General features: G+C 37.7%; 1 protein-coding gene across 2 annotated transcripts in view; it reads left to right on the top strand.

Annotated features, from left to right (window-relative positions):
• LOC119776608 (DENN domain-containing protein 2D-like) overlaps positions 1-21,729 on the top strand; it is a 62,975-nt gene extending 41,246 nt beyond the window's left edge. For both annotated transcript variants that reach the window (XM_038275104.1, XM_038275105.1), the window contains 11 exons: positions 1,773-1,948; positions 5,160-5,272; positions 5,354-5,423; positions 5,528-5,605; positions 5,748-5,888; positions 10,184-10,332; positions 12,992-13,163; positions 16,507-16,557; positions 16,664-16,745; positions 16,819-17,082; positions 21,199-21,729. In XM_038275104.1, coding sequence (XP_038131032.1) covers positions 1,773-1,948; positions 5,160-5,272; positions 5,354-5,423; positions 5,528-5,605; positions 5,748-5,888; positions 10,184-10,332; positions 12,992-13,163; positions 16,507-16,557; positions 16,664-16,745; positions 16,819-17,082; positions 21,199-21,260 — 1,358 coding nt within the window. In that variant the 3' untranslated portion in view covers positions 21,261-21,729. The remainder of the gene's footprint in view (positions 1-1,772; positions 1,949-5,159; positions 5,273-5,353; positions 5,424-5,527; positions 5,606-5,747; positions 5,889-10,183; positions 10,333-12,991; positions 13,164-16,506; positions 16,558-16,663; positions 16,746-16,818; positions 17,083-21,198) is intronic.
• The last annotated feature ends 3,345 nt before the right edge of the window (positions 21,730-25,074 follow it).

Genomic DNA, 25,074 nt, shown 5'->3' with positions numbered 1-25,074 from the left:
TGTTTTGGTCCACTCTATAAAGCCTCAAACTCAACTCTTTTTCTGAAATTTTGAATCGAAAAACTTTCCTGGATGGGAAGCGAAACGTCTTCAAACTTGGAAACAAAGTCCAGTGGATTGTTTTTTAAATTATTTTGGAATGACTTTGACCTGGATGACTGGGAATCTTCACCATCATCCTGTAAAGGAAAGCTCTCTGTTTAAATCACTCAGATCACGCAGAAAAAAACACTTTAAATAAATAGTGATTGGGCTCAGATGTTACAGATGGCAGCGCTAACCGCCGGGCTCACTTCTTCAGAAAGTCGACCCAGAATACCAGTTCAAAAAGCTTTTTATACACAGTCTGCCACATCATCACATCATCATACACATTTGTACATGAGGAGACTTCACTGTCTCCAGCCATATCAACTTTATTATGCAGTGTTCTTAGATTAATACAGAGTGACAGTAGCCTCGTGAGACCATCCTGATCTTGCGAGCTTTCAAGATTTCACTCGCTAATCAGTCTGGAGACTCTCCGTTAAAGAAAATTTGGAGCCGTTCACCAAACGAACGTCCAATCAGCGTTGGCTTTGAGGCGGGTTGAGGTGTGACGCAACGAGAAGCGCGACAGTTCAGTATAAAGAACATGGCGGCTTCAGCCAATAAAACTAGCGTTAGCGTGGCTATCGAGCAAGTTTTATCGGAATTACAGAGTATTTCTTCACTGAAAGAAGAGCAAAACACTGCTCTGGAGGCTTTTCTCAGAGGAAAAGATGTTTTTGATCTTCTCCCGACTGGTTTCGCCAAGAGTTTGATCTATCAATTGGCTCCTCTTCGTCGTCGCTCTGTTACGTCATATGCTTCGTTGATCTGATTGGTTTATTTGGCCCATCTATCACCAACATAGGCCAATCAGCTAACCAGTATTTTCGCACCTTCCCAAAATTACTTCAACGGAAGGTTTCCACATGGATATGCGGAGCAAATCCATCTGGCGGAGTCAGGCTAGAGTGACAGAGCTCTCTGTTAGCAATAATCCGCTCTGTCTGCGCTCCCATTTCATACCCAAATCTTTGTTATGTACATAATGAAGATGATAACTTTTTATCATGACAGAAGAACTGACCTAATTAGATAAACTGCTTAGAAAAACATTAGTCTTGACACTTGATAGGCAGGTAATATTGGGATGTAACAAGCACATTCATTTATAATGACCGTAATAAAAATACCCCCAAACATTCCATGTAGTGCTTAGCAACTTTAAAAACACTATAGCTTTTTTAAAATGTTTGATTAAATATGCATAGCATAAACATTTGAGCTTGTTATAAACTCACTGTTTAGGTTCTTATAGTCTAAATATTCCTACTAATATGGATGATGATGTGCAAATGCTATTTTGCAACTCATCAGATCTTTTTCAACAATCTTCAATCCTCAAGAGCCAGAGGCTCAAACTGAGACATGCAAAGATCTAATGTGATGCTAACGCAATGTGTCAATCAAACCTTGATCTAAATCTGCTCTGCTGGTTTCCATAACTGAGCACATTCACATTTATTCACCAGCAAGCAAGAAAACCTCCCAAAAAATCCACCATGGTGACTGTTCTTACTATTCAAGGTGTCTTATCAAGTCTAAATCCCCTGTTTGTCTGTTAGAATATGAAGTGCATGTAAAAATAATTTCTTTTTAATGCCCTGATTGTAGCTGTGTTTTTTTTTATCTTTAACATCTCAGTTCAGCTCACTAAATCAGTGAATGTTTGTGTTTCTGTGTAGAAGTCAAAGACCCTGAGCCTGAGGCGGAGCAGAACCTGCCAGTCGTTGACAATGTGTCCATGCAACCCCGCCGGGTCAGTGGCCAGTACTTCTTTGAGTATCTAGTGGTGGTCAGCCTTAAAAAGAACAAAGATGGCAGCAGCTATGAACCTCAGATTACCTACCAGTTTCCTAAGGTGAGTCCCGCTGTGAAATACAAGTTTAAACATGTCGTTTGCTCATCAACAAGCCTGTGTATAACAGTGTGGGACTAAGATACTTAATCAGTATTAGTCTAAGTTGAACAGGTTAATTAAAATTCATTAAAATTTTGAAAGGAAAACTTCACGAATAAACTAGAACACAATCTCTATGATGATAGAAATGTATGTTTATTTTATTTTAGGGATGTCCTTATCTGATCTCACATTACCGAAGAGCTAATAATGATCAAGTAAATGACTCTAAGTTTAATAACCTTTTTTTATTTCATAATATTAAATGAGCATTCTTACAGTCAGAGTCTGAAATTACCTTTTTGACTCATGGTCATGAGGACAGGAAGACAAAATTATTTACCGGCCAGGCATAATTTAAAACAAAACAATTTTCTCTCATATATGTTTAAGAAAAATATTATTTCTGTTAGATGGAGACAAAGTTACAGTAAAAGGTAATGAAGTTTCATTAAATAAAGTTGTAGTTTAGATTTCATTCAAATAGCTAAATATTTTTATCTGGAGTGGCCATAAATAAAACCATTTAAAAAGCAACAGATTGATTTCATTTGTTATATTTTCCATAAATAAAAGCGTAGCCTTCCTTCCAGGGGCATGGGCAATGCAAAATACCTTTATGTTTGTGTGTTTGTGATAAAGCCATCGGTGCGCTCACAGTTGCTGTAGCCTGGGATGTTTCCACTAAGACATGAATATGCAGTGAATGCAGCATTTACTGCGTCCGTGTTCACGGATGTTCTCCAGGGTCATCGACTGACAGCCAGCGACAAATTAATCGTGTCTGTTCTCTTTTGCATATTGGCTTCATACTGAGCAGCTCATTAGCTTAGCATGTGCACAGGGGTAGATTTAGGAAATTTGGGGCCCTAGGCAAAGACAGGCGGGGGGCCCTCTGAATGGAGAAGACAACACATAAAACACCCATTATACAGATAGAGAAATGTTAATAGAATAGACATCCATTATCTGTTCTAGGTTGTGTCCCTCTCTTCTTGTTCCTTTCCTTGTTGTTTTCCTCTCTATGTTTTGTACTCAGCTGACTTTTCATGCTGTCTCTAAAGGAATGAAAGATTTTTTTCCAAGCACTAAGCTCACTTAGCTGATTGCTCCTTCCTGTGTTTCCAAAAAGGCGACGGCAAAAGTAAATAACACACTTAATGATGGCATTTTAGCAAAAGGATTTTTATGAAAAACATTGTTAATGTGCACAAATAAGGAATAGTTGTATTAACTATACATGTAAACAGTTTTATGGGGCCCCCTGGAACTTGGGGCCCTAGGCAACTGCTGGTATTGCCTAATGCTAAATCCCCCCCTGCGTCTGCGCAACTGTGGTTCAAACATTTACTCCTTGTGGCAAATGGTGCACTGGCCTTAACCCGCTAAATGAAAAATGTTGTTGCATTTGGCAAGTGTTAATTTCAGACCCTGTTTAAAGTGTAAAAGTATCATAGTTTCGTACTAAGAACCTCAACTTTATCTACTTTAGAACTTGATTTCAGAACCTTAGGACACACAAAGCACCTCTTACATGTGGGGGACTGAAATAGGGTACGGCGTTTTATTTTCATGATAAAACAAGAAAAGCAGCTCCGTTAGTGTCAGTGGTTAATAATCAAAATAAAAAAAATGTTTGATGAACTACATCTATCCACAGGGCACACCTTAGGGTTCATGGGAGTTTGCTTACAAGTGCTTTGAGGACCTGGGTGCTTTGATTGAATAGCAACAAACTGTAGGACTTGACAATGATCTTAAACTGGATGCACATATTAAACCTGTTATCAAGTCCTGTTTTTGTTTTTATTCAAGAAAAATAGCCAAACAATGATTTACACGGCGATTTTTATTTCCTGCTTTTGATAAAACTCCTTTAGATTACTGCAATGCTATTAAAATCAGGCTGAGTTTAGTTGATCAAGTTCAACTTGTTCAAAATGCATCTGCACTCTATTGAAATTATACCAACAAACGTGCCACTAATTTCTGCCATCGCTGCATTTGTTTTTGATTAATTTTCAGAATAATTGGAACTTTTTATTTGCTTTAAATGTTTACATGGCCTTGCGCGTCTGTATCTGTCCAACCTGCTCCAGCTGCATGGCTCCCCACGCTCACTCAGGTTTGCAGATCCGTTCGCGCTGGTCGTCTCAGTCAAAGAGGAGGTCGAAAGGTGACCGAGCGTTTTCAGTCCTATTCTGTGAAAAGAGCTGTCTTTGCAAATCAGACAGGCCAACTCACTTCCTGTTTTTAAATCTTCTCTTCAAACGCTTTTTTCCCCATTTTAACTCCATTTGTAATGTTGTCTTTTTATTGCTTTATTATTATCGTACTGTTGTTGTTTATTTAAATTATTTTATTACTAGACATCTAATAATGTTTTTATATTTTGTTTTGGTTCCACTTTCTAATAAGCCTCCACCTTTTGATGACTAATAAATAGTTTATAGATACGTTATTATTTGATCTGTACACACATTTATAAGAGTTTAAAATACATTAAGGGTGAGAAAAAGGTAACCAGTTTCTTTTCTAATCTCTTACATTATAAATTTTATCTAGTGATGCTTATGTTCAGCATTTCAGACTAGTTTTAAAAACTAGTAAACTTGATATTTTTTAGCATGCATATGTTGAATGCATAATAAACTGTTTTTGGATGAGTTATGACGTGTTTACAGATCAAATAACTTCTCTGTCAACTAAATAATCTTTAACTCTGAAAATAACAGTAGGTCAACCAAGTTTGTTTGGATTTAAAGATATTTAATTTTATGGCATCTTAATGCTGAAAAGTCTAAAAAGAGCTGAAAAACACATGTCTACAAACCAAATGCTCTGGAGTCCAAACAGCTGTGGTGTTCCACAAGGTTCTGGTCCTGGATCCTTACTATTCTCTGAATAAAAGCTTTCTTAAGGGGCATTGGTATTAAGAAAATCTTCTTTATAGTAAATTCTCAGAGAATTAGATAATGATTGATACCAAAAAAAAAAAACAGCTGTTGTACCAAAACAAGCTAATACTTGTTTACGGTAATGTTGATACCAAATCAAATGAATTAGAAACAGATTGCCTGCTGCAACTTCTCTACAAAGAATTAAGGAATTTACAAAGAGAAAGGTATATGTTATGTGACATGTTTCTGACCCAATCTTGGCTTCTTCTCAGAGAGATGTAATGGCCAAATATCAAAAGGAGGACGAGGAGAAGACCCTGAAGGCCATCTCTCTATTCTGTTTCCCAGAGGGCATCAACTGGGCTCCTTTAACAGAGTACCACAGGTAGCTGCTTCCATTCAACTCATGTTGTTTTATTTTGGCTAAAGTTGGATAAAGATTTAAGGTTTTTGTTTTAACTTGCAGTGAGACCTTCTCCTTTGTTTTGACTGAGATTGATGGCAGTAGAAGAAATGGATACTGCAGAAGGTTACTGGTCAGTCTGAGGTTTAAACTCCGTAAATTATTTCAAATTGTAAATACTTCCTGCAACAATAAAAAAAAAAAATGCTTATTCTCAAACTGTCATCCCACTTTTAGCCAAAAGGAAAAGGAGCTCGGCCTCCAGAGGCTTACTGTATCATCAGTTCACTGGCCTGCTTCGGCCTCTTCTCTAAGGTGAGGGATTCCTTTAGCCTGATTCTCAGTGCATATCTTTTGTCCAATCCTGGAAACTTGTATTGGAGCAACTAACGAAAGCAGGATCCTAGCAACAGTGTAAAGTATGTAAACGTTGAGTGTAACAACATCTTCTGTGCAGATATTCGATGAAGTGGAGAAGCGGCGGCAGATCTCCATGGCCTTGATCTACCCATTCATGCAGAAGCTGAGAGAGGCTTCATTCCCGGCTCCCGGTCAAACAGTGGAGATTAAGAGCTTCATTCCTGAGTCGGGCACTGAGGTCAAGCCATAAAAAAAAAAACACACACACCCCTCCCCCACCTGTTCTACACTCCGCTCTTCTTTTCTGCTGATAAAAATGTCAAAAGTCTGTTTCTCTTTCATTCCTATCATGACTCTTTAAAACAGTAGTTGAGGAAGAGCAGGTTTTTATGTTTTTTACATAACTGCAGTCTGATGACAATGCAAGCAGCACTTCATATTGGTTAACAGCTCTCTTCCTTTTTGCTTACTCAGTCAGATAAGGACGGCCTCAGCAAGCTTTAAAGGAAAACTTTCCGTCCTTCCAAGACGTTTCCAAACAGCAGGCTCTGAACGTGCGTTCCTTATCAGCCGGTGATAACATTGTTCAGTCAAAGTTACGGCTGAGATCCGGAAACAGGCCAGTGTTCATTAATGAGGCTGATCATCAGGCAGCTTGGATATGATCTCAGATTTGTCTGGAAGTGAAACTGAAAGTCCCTTTAGATGAAGACTCATCTATTAAATCCACTTATGGTTTCCTTTTCTTTCTTTGCTGGTATCGAGTCATTACTAACGTGAGTAATGTTAAAAACTCAGTGGGTTTAAAGTTTCCCACTTGACCTGCTAGACTCATCTTTCCCCACACTGACTGCACTCAACAAAGACATCGTGTTGCGTCATGCAGACAGAGGGGTGCAGCAGTCAGATCAGTTTGTCTTTTACTCTTAATGACATCAGAAAGTTTTAGCCACTAAATGACAGTTTAATAAAGGTGTGAGCTCAGGGTGTGATTAAAAAAATCCACAAGTTTTCTGCTACCAAACATCTGTTTGCTTTAATGTTGTCATCATTAGCTGATTTATTTTTGGAGGCTGTAACAAATTCCTCTCTACAAGCAAGAAGGCTCTATGTGCACATGTGTATCATGAAAGGAAACTATATTGGTATGAGGTCAGAACAGGAAGCCATAAAAACAGTCAGTCATACAAATCACATCCTGAAAATAGATACTGACTGTATTTATTGAATAAAAGACATTCCCATAAAGGGCTACATTGTTTGGCTATTATAGAGATTTTTTTTACCTAACTTAATTTTTTTTATGGAAATGGAGCTGATTGCCAATGCCATTATTAACCAACAACCAATCTAGAATTTTCTTCAATATCAACATTAGATCGATACATCTTTTGCAGGATGACTCAAAGGCAATCTGTCACACTAAGCATGCTTGTAGTGACAGTGGAGAGGAAAAACTCCCTTTTAACAGGAAGAAACCTCCAGCAGAACCAGGCTCAGTGTGAGCGGCCATCTGCTGAGGCCGACTGGGGTTCAAGGAGGAAGAAGCAGGGATACAAAAAGCTACTGTTAACGGCGGCTCCGTCCAGGAAACACACAGCCAGGCAGACGAGTTCTGAGTCAGCTCCCATGTCAGAGGATGAAGAGAGCACATCCAGCCAGTTATAGTCTGAGAAACAGGACTACTCTGAAAAACAGGCCGAGCTCGAACATCTATAAACAAAGGTGTTGATGGCAGCAGCATAGCTGATGTTTCTCCAGGATGGAGTCACAGCCAAACAGGAACAGACTGATATATGGGTTAAATGGGAGTCAGTCTAACTTTCAGCTTCACAGAAAAATCTTAAAACGAAACAAAATGTGTTTTATGGCATTTTTCTGCTAAAACAAAATAAATTCATTGCAGTCAGCTGCTTATTTTGCAGACAGAAGGTTCAGGATTTCAAAGCGCCTAAAATATGCAGTGCATGAGGGAACTCCCTCTGCAACAAGCTTTAGTTTCAGAAATGGGAAGCAAACAAGCCAAGAGATAAAAAACAGAATGTTTTTTATTGAGAAATTCTGCAGAACAGTTCCAATCAAACCTGATTACTGTATGACTTTTATATAAGATCTTGGAGGCGGGTGTTTGTGTAGCGCTGTGTCTGAACCTGTCCTTGTTACCCAACCACCACCTCAGTGGAAGATTAACCCTTCTCTGCCTCAGCTCACATAACGTGTTTCAACAGCTCACAGCCATTTCCAGTATTTACTCATGTTGACCGTTCCTCTCTGTGACCAGCCCCCACAGCCAGAGGAAGAATCACAGGTCCTGTGCTTCTCAATATGCCTCTGCTGCTAATATGCAATTTACCGATCGATGCTGAGACAAGCAAGTGATGACAATACTCCCATTTACCTGCATCTTCTTTAATTAACTTCACACAATTCGATCTATTGATCAATTTTCGTGTGGCACAATTTGAGCCACATACATAAAACAGCTTTCAGAGGAAGAACCAACATGGACCGTAAATAATACGGTAGTAACAAATGGCAATCAACCAAAGAAGCTTCAAATATCTGAAATATAAAAACAATTAAGCTGTCATCAAGAAAGTTTAAACAGAATCATAGAAAAAAATCCAAAGTAAGAGATGAGAGGAATGGTAGCAGGAACTTTTTGATGGTTGTGTGAGAGAGAAACTAGTAGTCAATATCTTACACAGCATTCAAAGCAATATTGGGGAAATTCAAACCAAAGCCGAGCAGGAACTGATGGAAGCGATATTTTTTCACTTATAAGTGAATTTAAAGTGTTGTAATTCTTTTAAAGCCTTCCTGTTCAATTTTTTTTCATGATTTAGTTGTACAGTAGTTCAGGTAAAATGGAACTGAAATAGTCTTTAGCCCCGTTTACTCTACCCGTTTGAAACTCAGGGTTCCTGCGGGTCCTTAAAAAGTCTTAAAAGGCATTGAATTCTTCAAAATAAAACTAAGGCCTTAATTGGTATTAAAATTTCTTAAATCAATCTTTCATAGGTCTTAATTTTTAAAACATCATAAATAGGATTATTTTTTATTATGAATTATTTTTGTAATCTAAATAAAACATTAAAATTGACATTTTGTATTTTTATTTTAAAAAAATAACAGCTCGCCATTGTTGGTTCCGTTCCGATAGCGGAACCAATAAAAGTGCTGTTGCGGCCGGGACATTTGGGAGATACGCCATTTACTTTTTGTCTGGAAAATATGAACAAGTGTAAATGTAGCCAAGAGTTTTCTCCATGGCTAAAACCAGGGAACATACAGTACATGAGGCTCAGTGGATTTTGTGCAAGAAGTCATTCAAGCTCGGAACGATGGGAATTAAGGCAGTGGAGTCGCACATGCGAAGCGCGAAACACAAAGCGTCAAAATGGAGTTACCGAGAAACAGCCGGTATTTCTCAATTTTGTTCCACCCTTGTCTCTGCAACGCCTCCACTTATCACCAAATCAAACAGACTAAGAAAAGCATACAAAGAAAAATAGCTGCAAAAAAGACTTAGCACTGGTTATGTTGGGGCTTTAAAACTGATTTGTTTTGTTCCCTGCTAAAACAAAGTTTGTGAATTCTGTTAGATAATTGTTGTTTTTAGCTTTCTTCCTGTATGGGAAGCTTTTCAAAATTTGAAAAATTAGTGCAGTGCTTTATGTTATAATAAACCTTTGGGTTATTATAGCAGGTTTTTCTCGTGTTTCTTGTGAATTTAATCTTAAATTTTTATTTCAAGTGGCATTAAAAAGTCTTAAAAATTCTTGAATTTAACTTGCCTTATGCTGTAGGAACCCTGAAACTGTGCCGAGATCGGTCCGAGCACGGAAACCGAGATAACTGTTGAGTGTAAATAGAACGCACAACTGAACCGGACTGCGCCAGACACAACCGAACCGTGCTAACATGTTACTAGTTCATCCATAGAGATCGGCACGGTTCAGTTCTGGCTCGGTTCTCGGATAACAAAGAACGCATGAGCAGACCGCGTCATCTCCTCACAGTCAGCCTTCGTAATCAGGAAATTTGAGACATTAATAAAAATACTAGCTTCTCCACCGATTGTTGTTGAACTTTGAGGCAACATCCACACTAAGCTAAATAAAGAATCTGAAAAAAAAAAAAGTTGATTGAAAAATTAAAAATGCCTGAAGCCGTTTGAGCTGGAGCATTATTTTAAGTTTAACTGTTTATTTTACCTTGTGACAGAATGGAGCATCAATATATAAAGACATTCCTTCATAAATGGTTAATTTTATTCATTTCTACCAGATCCCCCCCTGCTATCACACGTCTGGAACCATTGACTTTTACTAAAGCCTTTTTCCCAAAATCACATCTCTATTTGTAGTATTTCTTCAAAGTTCATTCATCTTTTTAAATAAGCCAGCCGCCTCCAGTCAGCGGCCATGTTAAGTGTGTAGCACCCTAACTGAATTGTCCAGAACGATGCGTCTGGTCTGATGGGGTCTGAGTCGACCATTTTTTTATTGACTGCAACGTTTTCTCCCACAGATCATCCATCTGACCAGACCTTTGGACTCTTGGCTCGAACACGTCAACTTTTGCACGCTGTTCGATTGCCTGACAGACGAGGAGGTACTGCAGGTGTTTGCTGCTGCTGTTCTGGAGAGACGGATCATTTTTATAGCAGAAGAACTAGGGTACAACACATTCTCTATTTTCACATCTAACAATGTTTATCTGTGGGTTAAAAGCTGAAAAGTTACAGATTTTTTAAAACTACTTCTGACCAATTGGAGAAAAAAAAATGTGTGACAGACTTTTTCCCTAATCTGGTATTTCAGGAATAAGATTAGCAGCTGAAAAAAGGAGTTGATTTTTCTGTAGTGTTAAAATTAACATTAATTATTTAGATTGTTATGTTTTTACGAAGCACATTGTGAAAACATTTCAGGGGAACCGCTATCAACTAAAACACAACAATTGATTCACATATTGAACCAGTCTTTGTGAAAATTGTCCAGAGTGGAGATCTGGGTCCGTTTCACAAAGCGGGCTTACTGAGAACTCTCAAGTAAGCCTGAAATCAAGTAACCATAATAACATTCTCCCCAGAGCTAACCTGGTCAGTAGCAGGTGTTGTTCAATGAACTCAGTGCCCTCTGTCTCCTTTCAGCCAATCAGTTGTTTTATTCACAGATTTAGTCCAATTTTTCACATAGATTTGTGCTTAAAAAAAAAAAAATCCTTCAGTAGTTAGACAAAGTAGCTTTTTAAAACAAACATTGCATATCCTTTAAACGAGGATCCTGTTAAACAATGATCTGCATTTTTTAACAGAGAATTCGGTATTTATAGGGAGAGGAATCTACAGCTTAATCCGGGCATACACTGTGTGATATTTACAATCTTTGCACACAGCTAAAACTCAAACCGTACGACAAAACCGCAGGGTTTAAAGTTCACAGCTCATGATGTCTGTTCTCACACTGTGCGACCCGATGCTCTAATGTGATCTACCTGCTCACACTGGACATCCAAAAAACACACGTCAGGCTCGGCCCTAAGAGAAGGCCCCGGTCAGGACTATTCAATCAGGAAGAAGAAGAAGAACTCCCTTGTTTGCACATGCACAGCGCTCCAGGTTTTGGTAAATCAGCTCACAACTTCAATAGCAGGATTTCTCCACAGCCACCTTACCACGGCCGACTGAATTTAAAACATGTTTGATTTTCGGGTGGGGAGGCGGTCATGAGAGGCTGATCAGCCCTTGTTACCTACTGTAAACTACACAGATCATGTTTTATTCATTTATTTTTACAGAACATGAAAAACTACTGAAACAACGATCAGATTACACATAAAGAGATTCCTTAATTCTGCCAGAACCTCATTCTCACTGTTATTTAAAAAAAAAATGTTTACCGCGCAGAACTCATGTATCCGGCCTGTTGTCCTTTGCTGCATTTCTCTCCCCCTCTCTTATACCCCCTTTCCTCTCAGCCTACTGTCAGAAAAACGAGCCACTAGTGCTGTAAAAAACTAAAATAAAACCTGGTTAATGACGTTTCCTGGTTGCCTTCCTTCTGAGATTTTCCTTGCATTTTCTATTGAGAGAAAAACTGTCTAAAAGGCTACTATGCATCAATAAGTTACATAAAACTATATCATGCTTAAATAAAACAGTTTTATTATCTGAGTTAATGTGCTTTTCACATTTAAATGTTACTGATTTAAAGATGTTTGCATTCAGGTCTTAGCACATCAGTCTAATTGTGTTCTTAAGCTCTAAATGTTTAAAATAAGAATATTTAAGCACTGTTTTGATATAAACATCCTGTGTGCATATAAAGCATTAACTGCAGCTCTTTCTCTCTCCAGACAAAAAATACGATTGTTTCTATGAGAAGAACTTTAAAACATAAAATAAAAAAACATATATTTTTTAAGGATAATGTTGAGGTCAGAGCATGAAGTCATTTTTTCATCATACTTTATTAGAGCTTTTCCCCTCAGTTTGATGTTGATCTAATGCATTTTACTACTGAGGGACAAATTAACCATCCTGGTTCATGAATCTGTATCCAGAAGTGTTGCAGCTTGTGTCTTTGTTAGCTATTTTGGTTAGTGATCAGCTGCAGCAGCAGGTGGCTGTAGGTTCCTCTTTTTTTCTACTCTCATAGCCTAAAGGATGAGGATGTCAGTAAATGTGAACAGCACAATGCATTGTGGGAGCTACAGCAGCAAGGGTGTGTTGTTGCAATGCTTAGCCTTTAAAGGTGTGTTTGTTGAGACATAAGGGCGTGCGCCTGGGGTGTTCCTTTACCTTTGTGAGACAATGGTTTCCAGGTCATTGACTCTGCAGGTCCTGCATTAATTTATCTTAAAACTGAAGCTGAGCTTTCAGGGATGAATCATTTCTGAACTGCTTGAATGTGTTGGAGCTCCTTTAGTGAGACCCAGTGAAGCCAATGTTCAGCATAGTGTTAGCTCCTGCCCTCACTGCTGCAGTTACAGGAACTTTACTGAACTGTTCAACAGTTTTGTTTTGTATTGTTTTGGCTTTTATTTTCAGCTAGTAGCACCTTTAACATTTGGTTTGGTTCCTGCGAAACGAAAAATTGCAAGACTTTAAGAAAAGCATTTTTTCCCCAGTGATGAATCAGATCGGATGTTTATGTAGAGAATGTACATCCCTTCAACTCTTCAGTGTTTGAAAACAATCATGGCAGACTAGAAAATCTTGTTCTGTTACATCTGTGTGACTGTTTGAACGTGATTCTTTTCCTCTTCTATGCATGCGTTGATGAAATACGATGTGTCATCAGGTTTGTTGATTTCTGACCTGTCTGTCTGCAGGACATTGTCTCAGGTCCTTCACGCTGTTGCTGCCCTCCTGTATCCTTTCACCTGGCAGCACACCTTCATCTCCATCGTTCCAGAAATCCTGATTGACGTGGTGATGGCTCCTACCCCCTACCTGCTGGGGGTCCAGAAGCGCCTGCTGGACCAAGTCACCGACCAGAATGATGTGAGTCCAAGCTGTATTTAGCCTGAATGGTCTTTGGTTCTGATCTTGAAAAAGTTTACATTTATAAAATCATGTGCAAAAATAAAGGCAAAGGTGATCTAACTATCAGCTGTAGCAGGAACTATGCCTAATATGATTAAAGCAGCATTTAGTGTCCTTCTATCAATCCAAAGTGGAATTCTGTCATAATTAGGGCTGCATCTAATGATTATAGTACGATAGAACGATAAATATCAAGGAAGCTTTTTCAATTCAAAATGTCAGACTTAGCGTTGAGTTTGAAGCTTTATATTATGGCCCAAAAACTTTAACCTTTAACACCAAATTTGGAAACGAGGTCCAGAGGATTGTTTTTCCACTTTTTTGGAAAGATTCTTTAAAGAAGATTTTTTACCAAATAAACCAGGTGAAACAAAAACTTTTCCACCTGAGGAGTTCAGGATAGAGCATATTGACAGACAAATTTGTTTTAATCATAAACACAAAATTATTTTATACTTTTTTTACAATCTTGGTAGAATTACAGGTATATTTAGAGTCTTTGCATTCCAGTTAACAATTTGCTTGCTAAATTAGTTGATTATTATATTATCGATTATTATTTCAATAATCGATTCATCATGATTAATAGTGTTGAACTGATACCGATACCAGTATTGGGCAGAGGCCCCAATCCAGCACTGAAATGGTGGTATCAGTATCAACAAGTACCAACAGATAGGGCACCGATACCATTTTGAGAGCCAAACGTTTATTCAACTATTGTCACCCATTCCAGGTAGGCAATAAAAAGTTCTACTGGATTAATTTTTTATTAGTCTTTTTCCTGCTTCACAAAGGCAGGCAGCAGCTTGACAAAGCCATGATGGCAATTATTATTATTTTACATCCAACTATTATGCACTTCTTCACACACACATCAATTTCAAACAGATTGTATTAGTATGGTTTCGGTATCGGTCGATGCTGCACAGGAAGGTATCTGGGCCAAAAAATAGCATCGGCGCAACACTAATGATTAATCTAATTAATTGTTTCGGCCCATATGGTAATTATTAGAAAAACATTGTAGCAAAAGCCTGAAACATGCAGCTAGAAAGACCACAGGCATTGAGGTTTATCAAGGCTAGATCAGATTGTAGTTTTGAGTCTCTATTTATATATGCAAAAATGTCTGTGGTCGCTGAGGTGATAAAGAAGCATAGGTGCAATGACCAAGGTGAGAGTCTGTGGTGATGTGAACATATTTAGGCTGTTAGAAATGACAACAATAGTAACACTAGTAGAATAAATTTACTGGGGAGGTTGAACATTAACAGCCTGCAGAGAACAAGAAGCAATGGAGCCTGTTAAAGGACGTTAGAGGAAGAGGAATATGAAAAAAGTATTTTTTTTAATCTTTGTCCTTTTCACTGTTCCTTTCTTAGCGGTAGCGCTAAACGATTTTGCTAAGAATAATAAAATATTTTGCTTTTCCTTTGCTCTAATGCCATCTTGTAGATGTTTTAGCCCAGGCTTTCAGTTTTTGAAAGCTTGCATACCCAGAATGCATTGATACAGAACTTTACTGTAACCACAGTGTGAAAAAGTCTTTACACTTACTTGCATGCATGAATCTGCTGCTAGCTGCAAATCTATCTACCTGTCTTTGTGGACAAACCCACTTGAAGCGTTTAATCGGCAGCTAAAGAGCTGAAGGGAGACTTTTAATCCTTCCTGTTTAAATGTTTAATCATTTAGTTGTACAGTAGTTCAGTTAAAATGAAACTGAGGTAACTTGGTCTGAATTCCTAGTCTATAGCCCCGTTTACGCTAGCCTTTTGAAATGTTGCCGAGATCAGTCCGAGCACGGCAACCAAGATAATTGTTGATTGTTAATGGCAGGCACAACTTAACCGGGCCTCGTCAGATATGGTAACTTTTAATCTGTAATAAATTTTAATTGACAGAGATCCCTGGATCTTAAATCTTTAATGCAACACTCTTTATCTTACTGAAGGAATGTTGTCAGTGATCTTTCCAGTGCAACCTGAAAATATTCACAATATGGCACTTTATCCACGTTTAGTTATATTTCAACCTTATTTCAAATCACAGTAAATGAATCTCTTTCCTAAAAGTTCTATACACAAGAAAGACTCCTTTATAAAAAATGTGAAAAGCATTTTTTAAGAACACAAACCTAGAAAGATCACATTCCTGTAACTATGCACGGCCATTGATGAATACTTTGACACCCCTTTTGCAATAATTAGTCTTCAGTTTTTTTAATAATAAAACAAACTTTACTAACATAGTACCTTTCACAGACAAAATCACAAATTGCTTGTCAAAGACATGAGAAAAAATTTTCAGCAATTCTCATTCATCTTTGCGCTCAATTTATTGGGTATATTTATGAATGAGAATTTAGTGTCTTACTCTTTTGAAATATAGTGTGATTAAAAATCAGTGGCTCTGCGATTTAAAAATTGTGTTTGGTTAAATTGAGAGTATGTTGCAAAGGCAATTCATTGCCCAGGCCGCTGTCAGGTTTTGGTATATTTGATTATTTTTGGAGATTCTTTTGAATCAGGCGAAGGTTGTCGAGTTCGGAGCTCGTCTTGGAGATGAGCCGTGCTGCTACCAACACCTTTGTTTATAGGTGTTCAAAATTGGCCTGTTTTTAAGTGTAGTCCTGTTTCTCTGACTGTGACTGGCTGGATATGCCCTTTACAATTCAACCAGATCATACAGTCAAATTTATTTCTATTTTTATCTAGTTCAAAGTTTTCTATCTCAGGAAAACCAACTAATTGCATCGACTCATTTACTTGAAGGCGATCCCTCACACTAAGCATACTTGTAGTGACAGTGGAGAGGAAAAACTCCTTTTTAACAGGAAGAAACCTCCAGCAGAACCAGGCTCAGTGGGAGGGGCCATCTGGTGATGTATGACACACAGTCATACATCGTCTGCAGCTCACTACTAAAGGCATGTGCAAATTCTTTTGCACAAGTAATTTCGCATTACTTATTTGAGAGCTTGAAGGATATTTATCAAATATCATTGTTGTATTTATTAGCAACTTTAAAGGTATTTTTAGCTACATCAGAACCAAATGTCATTGATTCGTTTTTGATGTTGCTTGAAAAGTGAAGCTGTTCAAGCAAGTTTTTCTTAAGCTTAATTTATCCTTTTTCTTATTTGTTACATAAAGAATTAAATGCTTTCAAAAGTTTTTTATATTTATAAAAAGAAGCTGCCTGTTCTGGTTCTTCATCTGTGCTGTTTTAATGAATGGTTCATGTATCTTATAACAGCCCAACCTTCTCATTGTGACCTTTACTTTGTGCTGAACAGTTACTGGTGGTTGACTTATCGAAGAACAAGGAGAAGACTTTCCTGGTGACTGTAAGTGTCGTAGTAACCGCACCATCTCTGCTCCAATGTTGTTTTTTCATTTCGAAATTAAAGGTAAAGCTCTAATTTCCTGAACGATGTAAAACCTTCTGTGCAGATTGGTGACGAAGATTCAATTCTTCCCCCAAAGCTTCAGGCAGAAATACTGGATGCTATTGGTCAGAGAAAAAAAGTTTCAAGTGAGTCAACTCAAGTCAAACAGGTACGGCAGCTCGGAGGATCTTTTTAACCCTTTCTCTGCTTCTGCTTCAGATTTGGAGGAGGTGAAGAAGGTGGAGGAGGTGAACCGCGTGGTGTCGGAAGCCTTCCTCCATTTTTTTGTTCGAACCGTTGGCCATTACGCCTCCTATGTCAAATACTCGAAAGAAGGCCCCGGTGAGTTTGAGAAGAGACGCTTCTACAAGGCCATCGAGTCCAAGACCACCCGACACTTTGTCAAGAAGTTCATCCAGACGCAGATGTTTGACCTGTTTATTCAGGAGGCGGAACAGCAGCAGCCGCTGGGGCAGCCTCAAGGTGAGAGCAAAGCATTCTGGGTCATGTTGCATCACTGCAGGTCCACCTTAAAGGACTGCCAGCTCAACCGAGAACTCATCCAGCGGTGCTGCTGTGACACGTTCTCTGAAATGTTGAAGATTCTGGGTCTCTCCTCTTTCAATTATGGATTACTTCTATGATTCTTTATGCATCATGTTCACCATTGTTTTCATTTATTTATTTTATTTATTTGACAGGGACAGTGTACATTAATCAGCATTAACTCTCGGAATAGGATTTTTTTTTTTATTTGACAATGTTTTCATTTGGTTTGTGTTTATCTGACTTTGTTCATCATTATCCCCCCACTTAATGAAAAAAGTAAGAAGTTATTATTATCCATAGACTATTAATAACAGGAGGTGAAATGCAGCTCCAGACGAGCCGGGCGTGTAGTGACGTCACAAGTACGCTTCTGTTCCAACTGACCCACATTTATGCGGCATGCTCCCGTGTCTTTCCTGTGTTCTTCTCAAGAACATACTTGGCGAGGGCTAGGGGTGTGAATAATAATCGTTTTGTTTCGATGCATCGATCCAACAGCCGACGATCCGATGCATCGATACGTCCGCAAGAGAATCGTTTCATGTTTTTTTTTTTTCCTCCAGTCTATTTTTATCCATTTGCTCCTGGGCGTAATTCTCCCTCCCGTGCTGCGGTGGCGCTAGACCTATTTTGCCCTCCTACCGCACTTCCTGGTTATACTCTTACAGCAGTGTGTTGCAGTGAGCTTGACAAACATTTTTGATTTATGCTCAGTATTGAAGCGTGGTCTGCGCTACACGCTGTGGGTCTAGATACGGTCGAGGCGGTGAGGAAGTGGGGGCGAGTTTAGTCCGACGACGGAGGGACATGAGGGCCAAAAAGAGCGGAGATCCAGGTGGAAAAAGGGCCCCAGCGTTCTCGCACACCTCGCTCTTCTAGCGGGTCAAACTTCACGAGTTGTTTTCCACAATTTCGGTCATAAAAACAAAACAAGCCGGCCTCCTGTCTGTTTGCGGTCAGCTACAATTTGGGAGAGGAGCAGCGGAGCGTCGGTGGAGGGGGCGGGACGTCTGGAGCTGAGGTATTGCATTGCACTCATTGCACTGATTATGTGCAGTATTTTTTGATGCAAGGCCTTTCAGAATCTATAACGCAGGGGTATTATTATTTTTCAGTGAATGAGGTTTTAACCCTATAATGCCAAAGTATCATATCTGATACATACGGTTTCTGAAATATTTTGCATCTGACACCTTTTGCATAATTTAATGGTAAAACCTTTGCTCAAAATCCTATTGTACACAATCAGATATACCTGATAACAGAAGACTACACAAAAAATAATCTTGACTTATCGCATAATAATAAATTATTAATATCAAAAATGTATTTCTGTTTTTTTCTTTTTACATATTTTGTTAAAAGGCCAAATAAGGAATTCAAACCAAATAAAAGTAATTTTCTGTTTTGTTTTATTCTTGGATCGGGCTTTAAAGGGTTAATAGGAATAGGTCGGGTGCAACTTTTCTACTTCTGTTATTTGCACCTGTTTCAAAAAAAAAAAAGCATAACAATATTACAGCTTTCATTGATTTATTTGAAATTTTAACCATTGTCTAGCCTGTAAGGTAAAAAAAAAAAAAATGAACCATTTTATCGTCTCGTATCGTGGTGTATTCTTAAAGGGATAGTTCGGTATTTTTGACATGAATCTGTATGGCATCCCCATCACCAGTGGCATGCAATCACACTGACTTACCCCTGGCAGCGTCCTGTGAGCAGAGTTATCGTCCAGTTTTGGTCAAGCCGAAAGTAGCCAATGTCTCCCTCCGCCTAGGCGGAGAGAGACATGGCTGTTGTTGAGCTCGCTGTCTGAATGACGGCGCGCACTGATACGAACAGAGAGAAAATAGGACCAAGTGATAACAACGTGTGACTTTTTCCACTACAATGTTTTTGGGATGCAAAAATATCACTCTTTTGAACACATAATGTTTTGGGAAGAGAAACGTTTTATTTCGCTGTTCCTAAAAACCTGCCGGACTACTTTCGGCTTGACCAAAACTGGACGAGAACTCTGCTCACAGGACGCTGCCAGGGGTAAGTCAGTGTGAATGCATGCCACTGGTGATGGGGATGCCATACAGATTCATGTCAAAAATACCGAACTATCCCTTTAAGTATCGAAAATAATTGAATTGTTGGGTCAGGAAATCGATACTGAATTAAATCGCCATGATGGGTGTGATTTGATTCTTGTGAATTGAGAAACGGCCCAAGACTAAAAGCACTTTAATGTCGTTTCAACACTTTCTGTTAGTAAGTCATAGATTCTGGCTTTTACTGACCTATTGCTACTCTTTCTTTCTCAGCCTCTAAGTTTAACAGTTGTTGCTTTGATTGGTGAATATTTAAAAATCATTCACCTCTCTTTCATCGTGCTCCATAGTTATGAGGGCTTGGTGCAGTTCTGCTGTGTTTGGTTTTTCTCAAACTTGCTGCAGTAGTTATGTCCAAACATGTCCACTTGGATCTTATGTTGCTCAACCAGTCTCAGGTTCAGTGAAATGAATCTTTGCTAACCCGCTGCCATTTTTACTGCAGACAGAAGACATTTAAATTGCTTCTCATTTCTCGCTCATGATCTTAAGCATTTAGCATGTTAGCTTATAGCTTTGGAGCCTGAGATGGAGCTGCTAGGTTTTTACAAATGTCTCTGAAAACTGCAGGTTTTATGTGATTCCAACATGAGGATGTTTATTGTGCAAAGTTACAAGAGCTCAATAGGCATCTCTTTGTCATCTGTTACCAGGGTTATAACTGACATGAGTCATTATTAAACTCAGCCTCTGCTCCTGTGGAGAATATTGTTAGGCTGAGCAGGAAAATGAGGTGTTTGACTAATTTCACCAGGTTTACTGTTTTTTTTTTTATCATTAATGATTTGGTTTGTATCACACCATATTTTCTATTTCAGTGCTTGGTGCTACTAGACAGAACTTACAGAAACATATTTTCTCTGGCTTCAGAAACTCATTGGTTCTCTTAAAAGATCAAAAGCGTTAATGCTGCTCTTTGTTCTTCTTTCCTGCACACACTCAGCCCTCTGGGGAGCTGTGACCTGCACAGCTCTGCACAGACGTGGAGCTGCAGCAGTCTCTGTTATTGTGAACATGCTTTTATAAAGCAGGCAGCAGTATTTAGAAACTCAGCTTGCTTACAGTGCATCGGCTGTTGGTGTGGTTTCATTAGAGGAACCTTTTAAAGTATCAGCGAGGTGTTCTGGGGGTGTTTCTCTCGCCCGTCCATCTCCACTACAGAAATCAGGACCTTTCACTGTGTGATAAAAGACTCACTTCAGCCATGAACTGCTACTCCTTCTATTGACTGAGATGGTCTCACTGATGCTTTAGCCAGGGGCGGATTTAGGAAATTTGGGGCCCTAGGCAAAGACAGGATGGGAGGCCTCTGAATTAAGAAGACAAATCATAACACAGAACCATTATACAGATACAGAAAATATTAATAGAATAGACATACATTATTAGTTCTACATTTTGTCCCTCTCCTTTTGTCCCTTTCCTTTATGATTTCCTCTCTTTGTTTTGTTCTCAGCTGACTTTTCATGCTGTCTCAAAATCTACTTGCTCTGGAGAGCAGAGTTTGGTACTTTTATATGTTGTAGCCAAAGTCTCTGCCAGCAGAAAAAGTCGCTAATTTTGGCTTTAGGCACTTTTTTAAAATTAAAATGCTTGAGGGGTCTGAAAATTCACTAAATATAGCGACAAAAGTGCTAAGTTGGCAACACTGCTCTTCGCACTGCTTGTTTTCAAATGCTTTGCTGCTGTCTGTTTGGACCTTTCTGAACATGTGCAGCAAATGGACTGATCCAATATGGTGGACACTGAGTAATATAAGTGTTCTGATGGCATTTTAGCGACATAATTTTTATCAAAAACTTAATTAATGTGCTCAAATCAGTATTAACCATACATGTAGACAGAGTTTTATGGCAACTGCCTAGTATTGCCTATTGGTCAACCCCCTCCTGGCTTTAGCAGCCCTTTCTGCTCTCTTCATACCAACCAAATCTGTTCTTTTGTTTTGCAGGAATATTTCACAGAAAGATCGCCGAATATCAGAAGAAAAGCGAGAAATCGAAGAAACACTAGCTGACACTTTGGGACTCTGGGTGTAAATATATCTATAAATAGTAGGAGCGTAGATAGGAAAAGATGTGAATATTGCACTGTGTTTTTTTAATTATTTTTAAGTTTGGTTTAATATAATTATTTGTCAAAGTGTGAATTACTGTATGACCGTGGTGCTGCTACTCACAGTGTCAAACACTGGCGTATGGGAAACTTCTGACAGTGAGGTGAATTTTAGACTGTGGCCTCCTTTTGGACGCTAACGAACAGGAAAATCATTTCTTATATAGATTAAATTCAGTCCATGGACCTTCTGATGTGATTTTAATGCTTGAGGAGTTTAGTTTTAGGATGCATCCAATGTTTACTTTCACTGTTGTTACTGTATAGAGTCTCAAATTTTATGTAAAAACTGAATTCTTCAGTGTGTATAAATGAAAATGTTTCTAAAATTCCTTCCAATTAAAAAAATCAGATGAAATAAAACATGGATTGGCTGTTTTTGGTCACTTTTATTCTACAAACATCTCCACATGAACCACACGAGGGACCCTGGGATGGATGTGCTTTGCCGGGTTTAATTTGAGTGGAAATAGGTTGATTTCCCAGCAGCCAGTGTTTGTAGAATAAAATCTTACAGCAACTTTCTTCATCTGCAACTTTTACAAACCAGAAATAGTTTTTTAAGGTGTATTACAGTAAAAGTTGTTAAAATGTACACACTAAGCCTAGCGCCATTCTTCCCGCTTTACAAGCTAAATCAATGGGAACTACTAGACACATCTGCAATCAACAACAATTATTGAAGATTTCCAGAGGACTTCACCATTGAAATTCACCAGAGCTATAGTGAAACTGACAATGCCCACGTGCATGGCAGCTGGATGCTGGAATACATCGGGTTCTTTCAATGGACGGGTTGGTCGTTGGATCGCCAACCTGAAGAGGGAGGATTTGCCATCGAACTTCTGGCCAGAGAAAAAACCCGTAATATGTAGCCAACATTTGGAAGAAGAATGTTTTCAAGATGACTTGGATAATAGCGCGTTGTGACAAACACCAGATACAGCACTGGGACTTGATCAACAGCCGATACCGCACTGTGACGTCACAAACCAGTAGGTGGCAGTAGTGTTCTTTGACAAACATGGATGCCTCCAGTAAAGCACATTCACATAAAAATTACTCTTAATTAAAAACACTGAGCATTTATTGAACAGTATGTAATAATTTCATATTTAAAGTACTTTCAGAAGTTTGTATTCTGAATATGACCAGACTTTTACTTTAAATATAATGCATCACAACAAATGTAATTTGTTTAGAATACTTTAAAGTTTTTTTTTTTTATCATTGAAAAGATCTGAATACGATTCTTAAACCAATTAATTCAACTTAAAGGTAAGATTGTTTTGAACTAAATTGAAAAGAGATTTAAATCAAGTAGAATTAAACAAGAAAACTCATCATCCATGGTCTACAGACGCCCTCTAGTGGTGAGCCTGGAAATGACACAATTTGTTTTCAGTTTTGGGTCCTGGAGCTTTTTATTGGATCAAAGACTTCGCCATAAAGTGGGTGTTTCAGCATCATGATTTTAAAAGTGTTTGTAGGTTCTTAATAGTAATACTAATCTTAATCACAATGTTTAAAATCTAGTTTAGGATATGAGTTTTACCTGCATTATGTTTGCAGTCAACCCAAAAATGTTATAAAGTTGATCTTCCATCACTCTCCAGCTCTTTGGCCTGTTCAGCTGTTTGAAGATGGCGTCACTAAGCTGGGATGGATCACCACTTCTACACAGGGCTACTTCAAACTGACATTTATCATTATTAGTTTCTTTTAATTTGTCGCTTAAACTACGCTTTTCGATTCAAAGCAAAAAAAATAAAAAATAAAATCAGGCAATGTATAGAAATATACAGTGATGTAAATCCAAACTTAAACTTCAGTCATGAAAAAATATTTGAAAAATTATGCTTAAAGGGAAGACAATCAAAAGCTGCTCAGAAAAGATCGAATCTAGTCACGCTGCTCTGCTAACTACAGAGCATCGCATTAAATCAACTACAGTTAGCCTCTTTTAAATTCATTGTTCACAATTTGTATAGATCTATATTTATCTGAACAGATGAATAGATTATTGGATATTATGCTAATGTGAATCAGGTAAACAACCTGCAGATAAAACAGGTCACCTAATGGTAGAATTTAACCATTTTTGAAAATATAGGATATTGGCAGAATTAATAGTTTTTGTTTGTGCTTTATTTCCTTTGCAGAAACCTAGTCATTAAAGAACTATTTAATAATAGAAAATCCGTCTCAAAATAACTTTGTTCCAATTTTTCCTGTTAATCTTACTTTCAATTTTCATAAAAATATTAATGTTTTTGTCTTTTAGTAATTCAGTCAAATAGGTTTTGAAACCTTCTGTTATCATGAAAACTCCCTACAAGTGTTGAGCTGCTCCATGCCTGTGACAGCAATAAACTCTGGTAACCAGCTCCACAACACAGTGGTGGAGCTATTTAAATATCATTAAAAACTTATTTTATTCACCTATTTTTTTGTTGTTGAAAATATCTGTTATATCAATTGAAAGAAGAATGTATTATTTTCTTAAAAATAGGCCATGTTTGTGCAGTGGGGTAATAACTACATCCACAGCTTGGAAGCCACCAGCGCTACACTGAAAAAAATTAGATATATGGAAGTCATTTTTTTTCTTGAAATAATCGGTTTACCAAGTTTTGAGCATCTAAGAATGACAACTTGCCAGTCGAAGAGGATTGTTTATGATTAAAATAGGAAAAACACATCAATATTATACATTAACTAGGCAACTTATATTGTCATTTTGTATACATCGAGTGTATACAAAAGGAAATTTCATTTATACAGCTTTCAAACAGTAAATGAGCAGCAGCTTAGCAGTGAAATGAACATTTCCCATTCATAAAATGCAGCAGTGATAGAATGTAAACTGTGTGTGAGAAAAAACATGGTGCAAAAGGCATTATTAAATGTGTAATATCTGTTTTATTTTAAGGGCAAAAATACTGCTTCTATAGGCAGAGCATCTCATTTACATGCTTTAAACTAATGGAAAATGCAATTATTTGAAGAAATGTTTAATATATTAATATTGTTGTTTTTAAATGATTGCAGCATAAGACAAAAGGACAGCACTAACAAGCTAGTGTATGATGAGGAAAGATTTTTGAAAAGTTTTCATAATTTCTGAAATATGCGTAAATAAACATTCAAACTAAAATAAAAGTTTATTGGGCTTAACTTTTAACAGGTTTGAGGTTACTTTATTGTTTTTATATGAAATGCACACCTTGTTATTTTTGAGTCCATTTGCGCGATTCTAGAACAACAGTAACAAACCTACTGCAAATACAACAGAGAGCACAGCACTTTTGTCTGAACAGCGTAAAAATCAGACATAAAAAATAAACAGACAACATTAAAGCGAACACAGAAATAAATTCGTATAAAAATTAAATATTAAAGCTGAAAAATATGACATTAAACAAATAGGGTGATTATTATAAAGGTGAATAAATAAAATGAGCATATTGAAATATATTAATAAATGTATTATATTTAACATTTTTAATTGTATTTATTGAGCATGAATTTATTTCTGTACTTATTTTTAATTATGTCTGTGTTGGTGCTCCATATAAAGCTGTTCAGTTTGATTAAAATCTGGAATCTAATGATAATAAAGTGATACTTTTTTATGCGTTTCTGGAAAAAAAAGGGCATTTATTTGTTTAAATATTTTGCATGGTATGATAAATGAACTAAGTATCTAAAA

Source organism: Cyprinodon tularosa, unplaced genomic scaffold (genome assembly GCF_016077235.1).
Source record: "Cyprinodon tularosa strain WSP-4 unplaced genomic scaffold, ASM1607723v1 ctg940, whole genome shotgun sequence".
Taxonomy (NCBI): Eukaryota; Metazoa; Chordata; class Actinopteri; order Cyprinodontiformes; family Cyprinodontidae; genus Cyprinodon; species Cyprinodon tularosa.
This window is presented reverse-complemented; position numbering and strand designations above follow the sequence as displayed.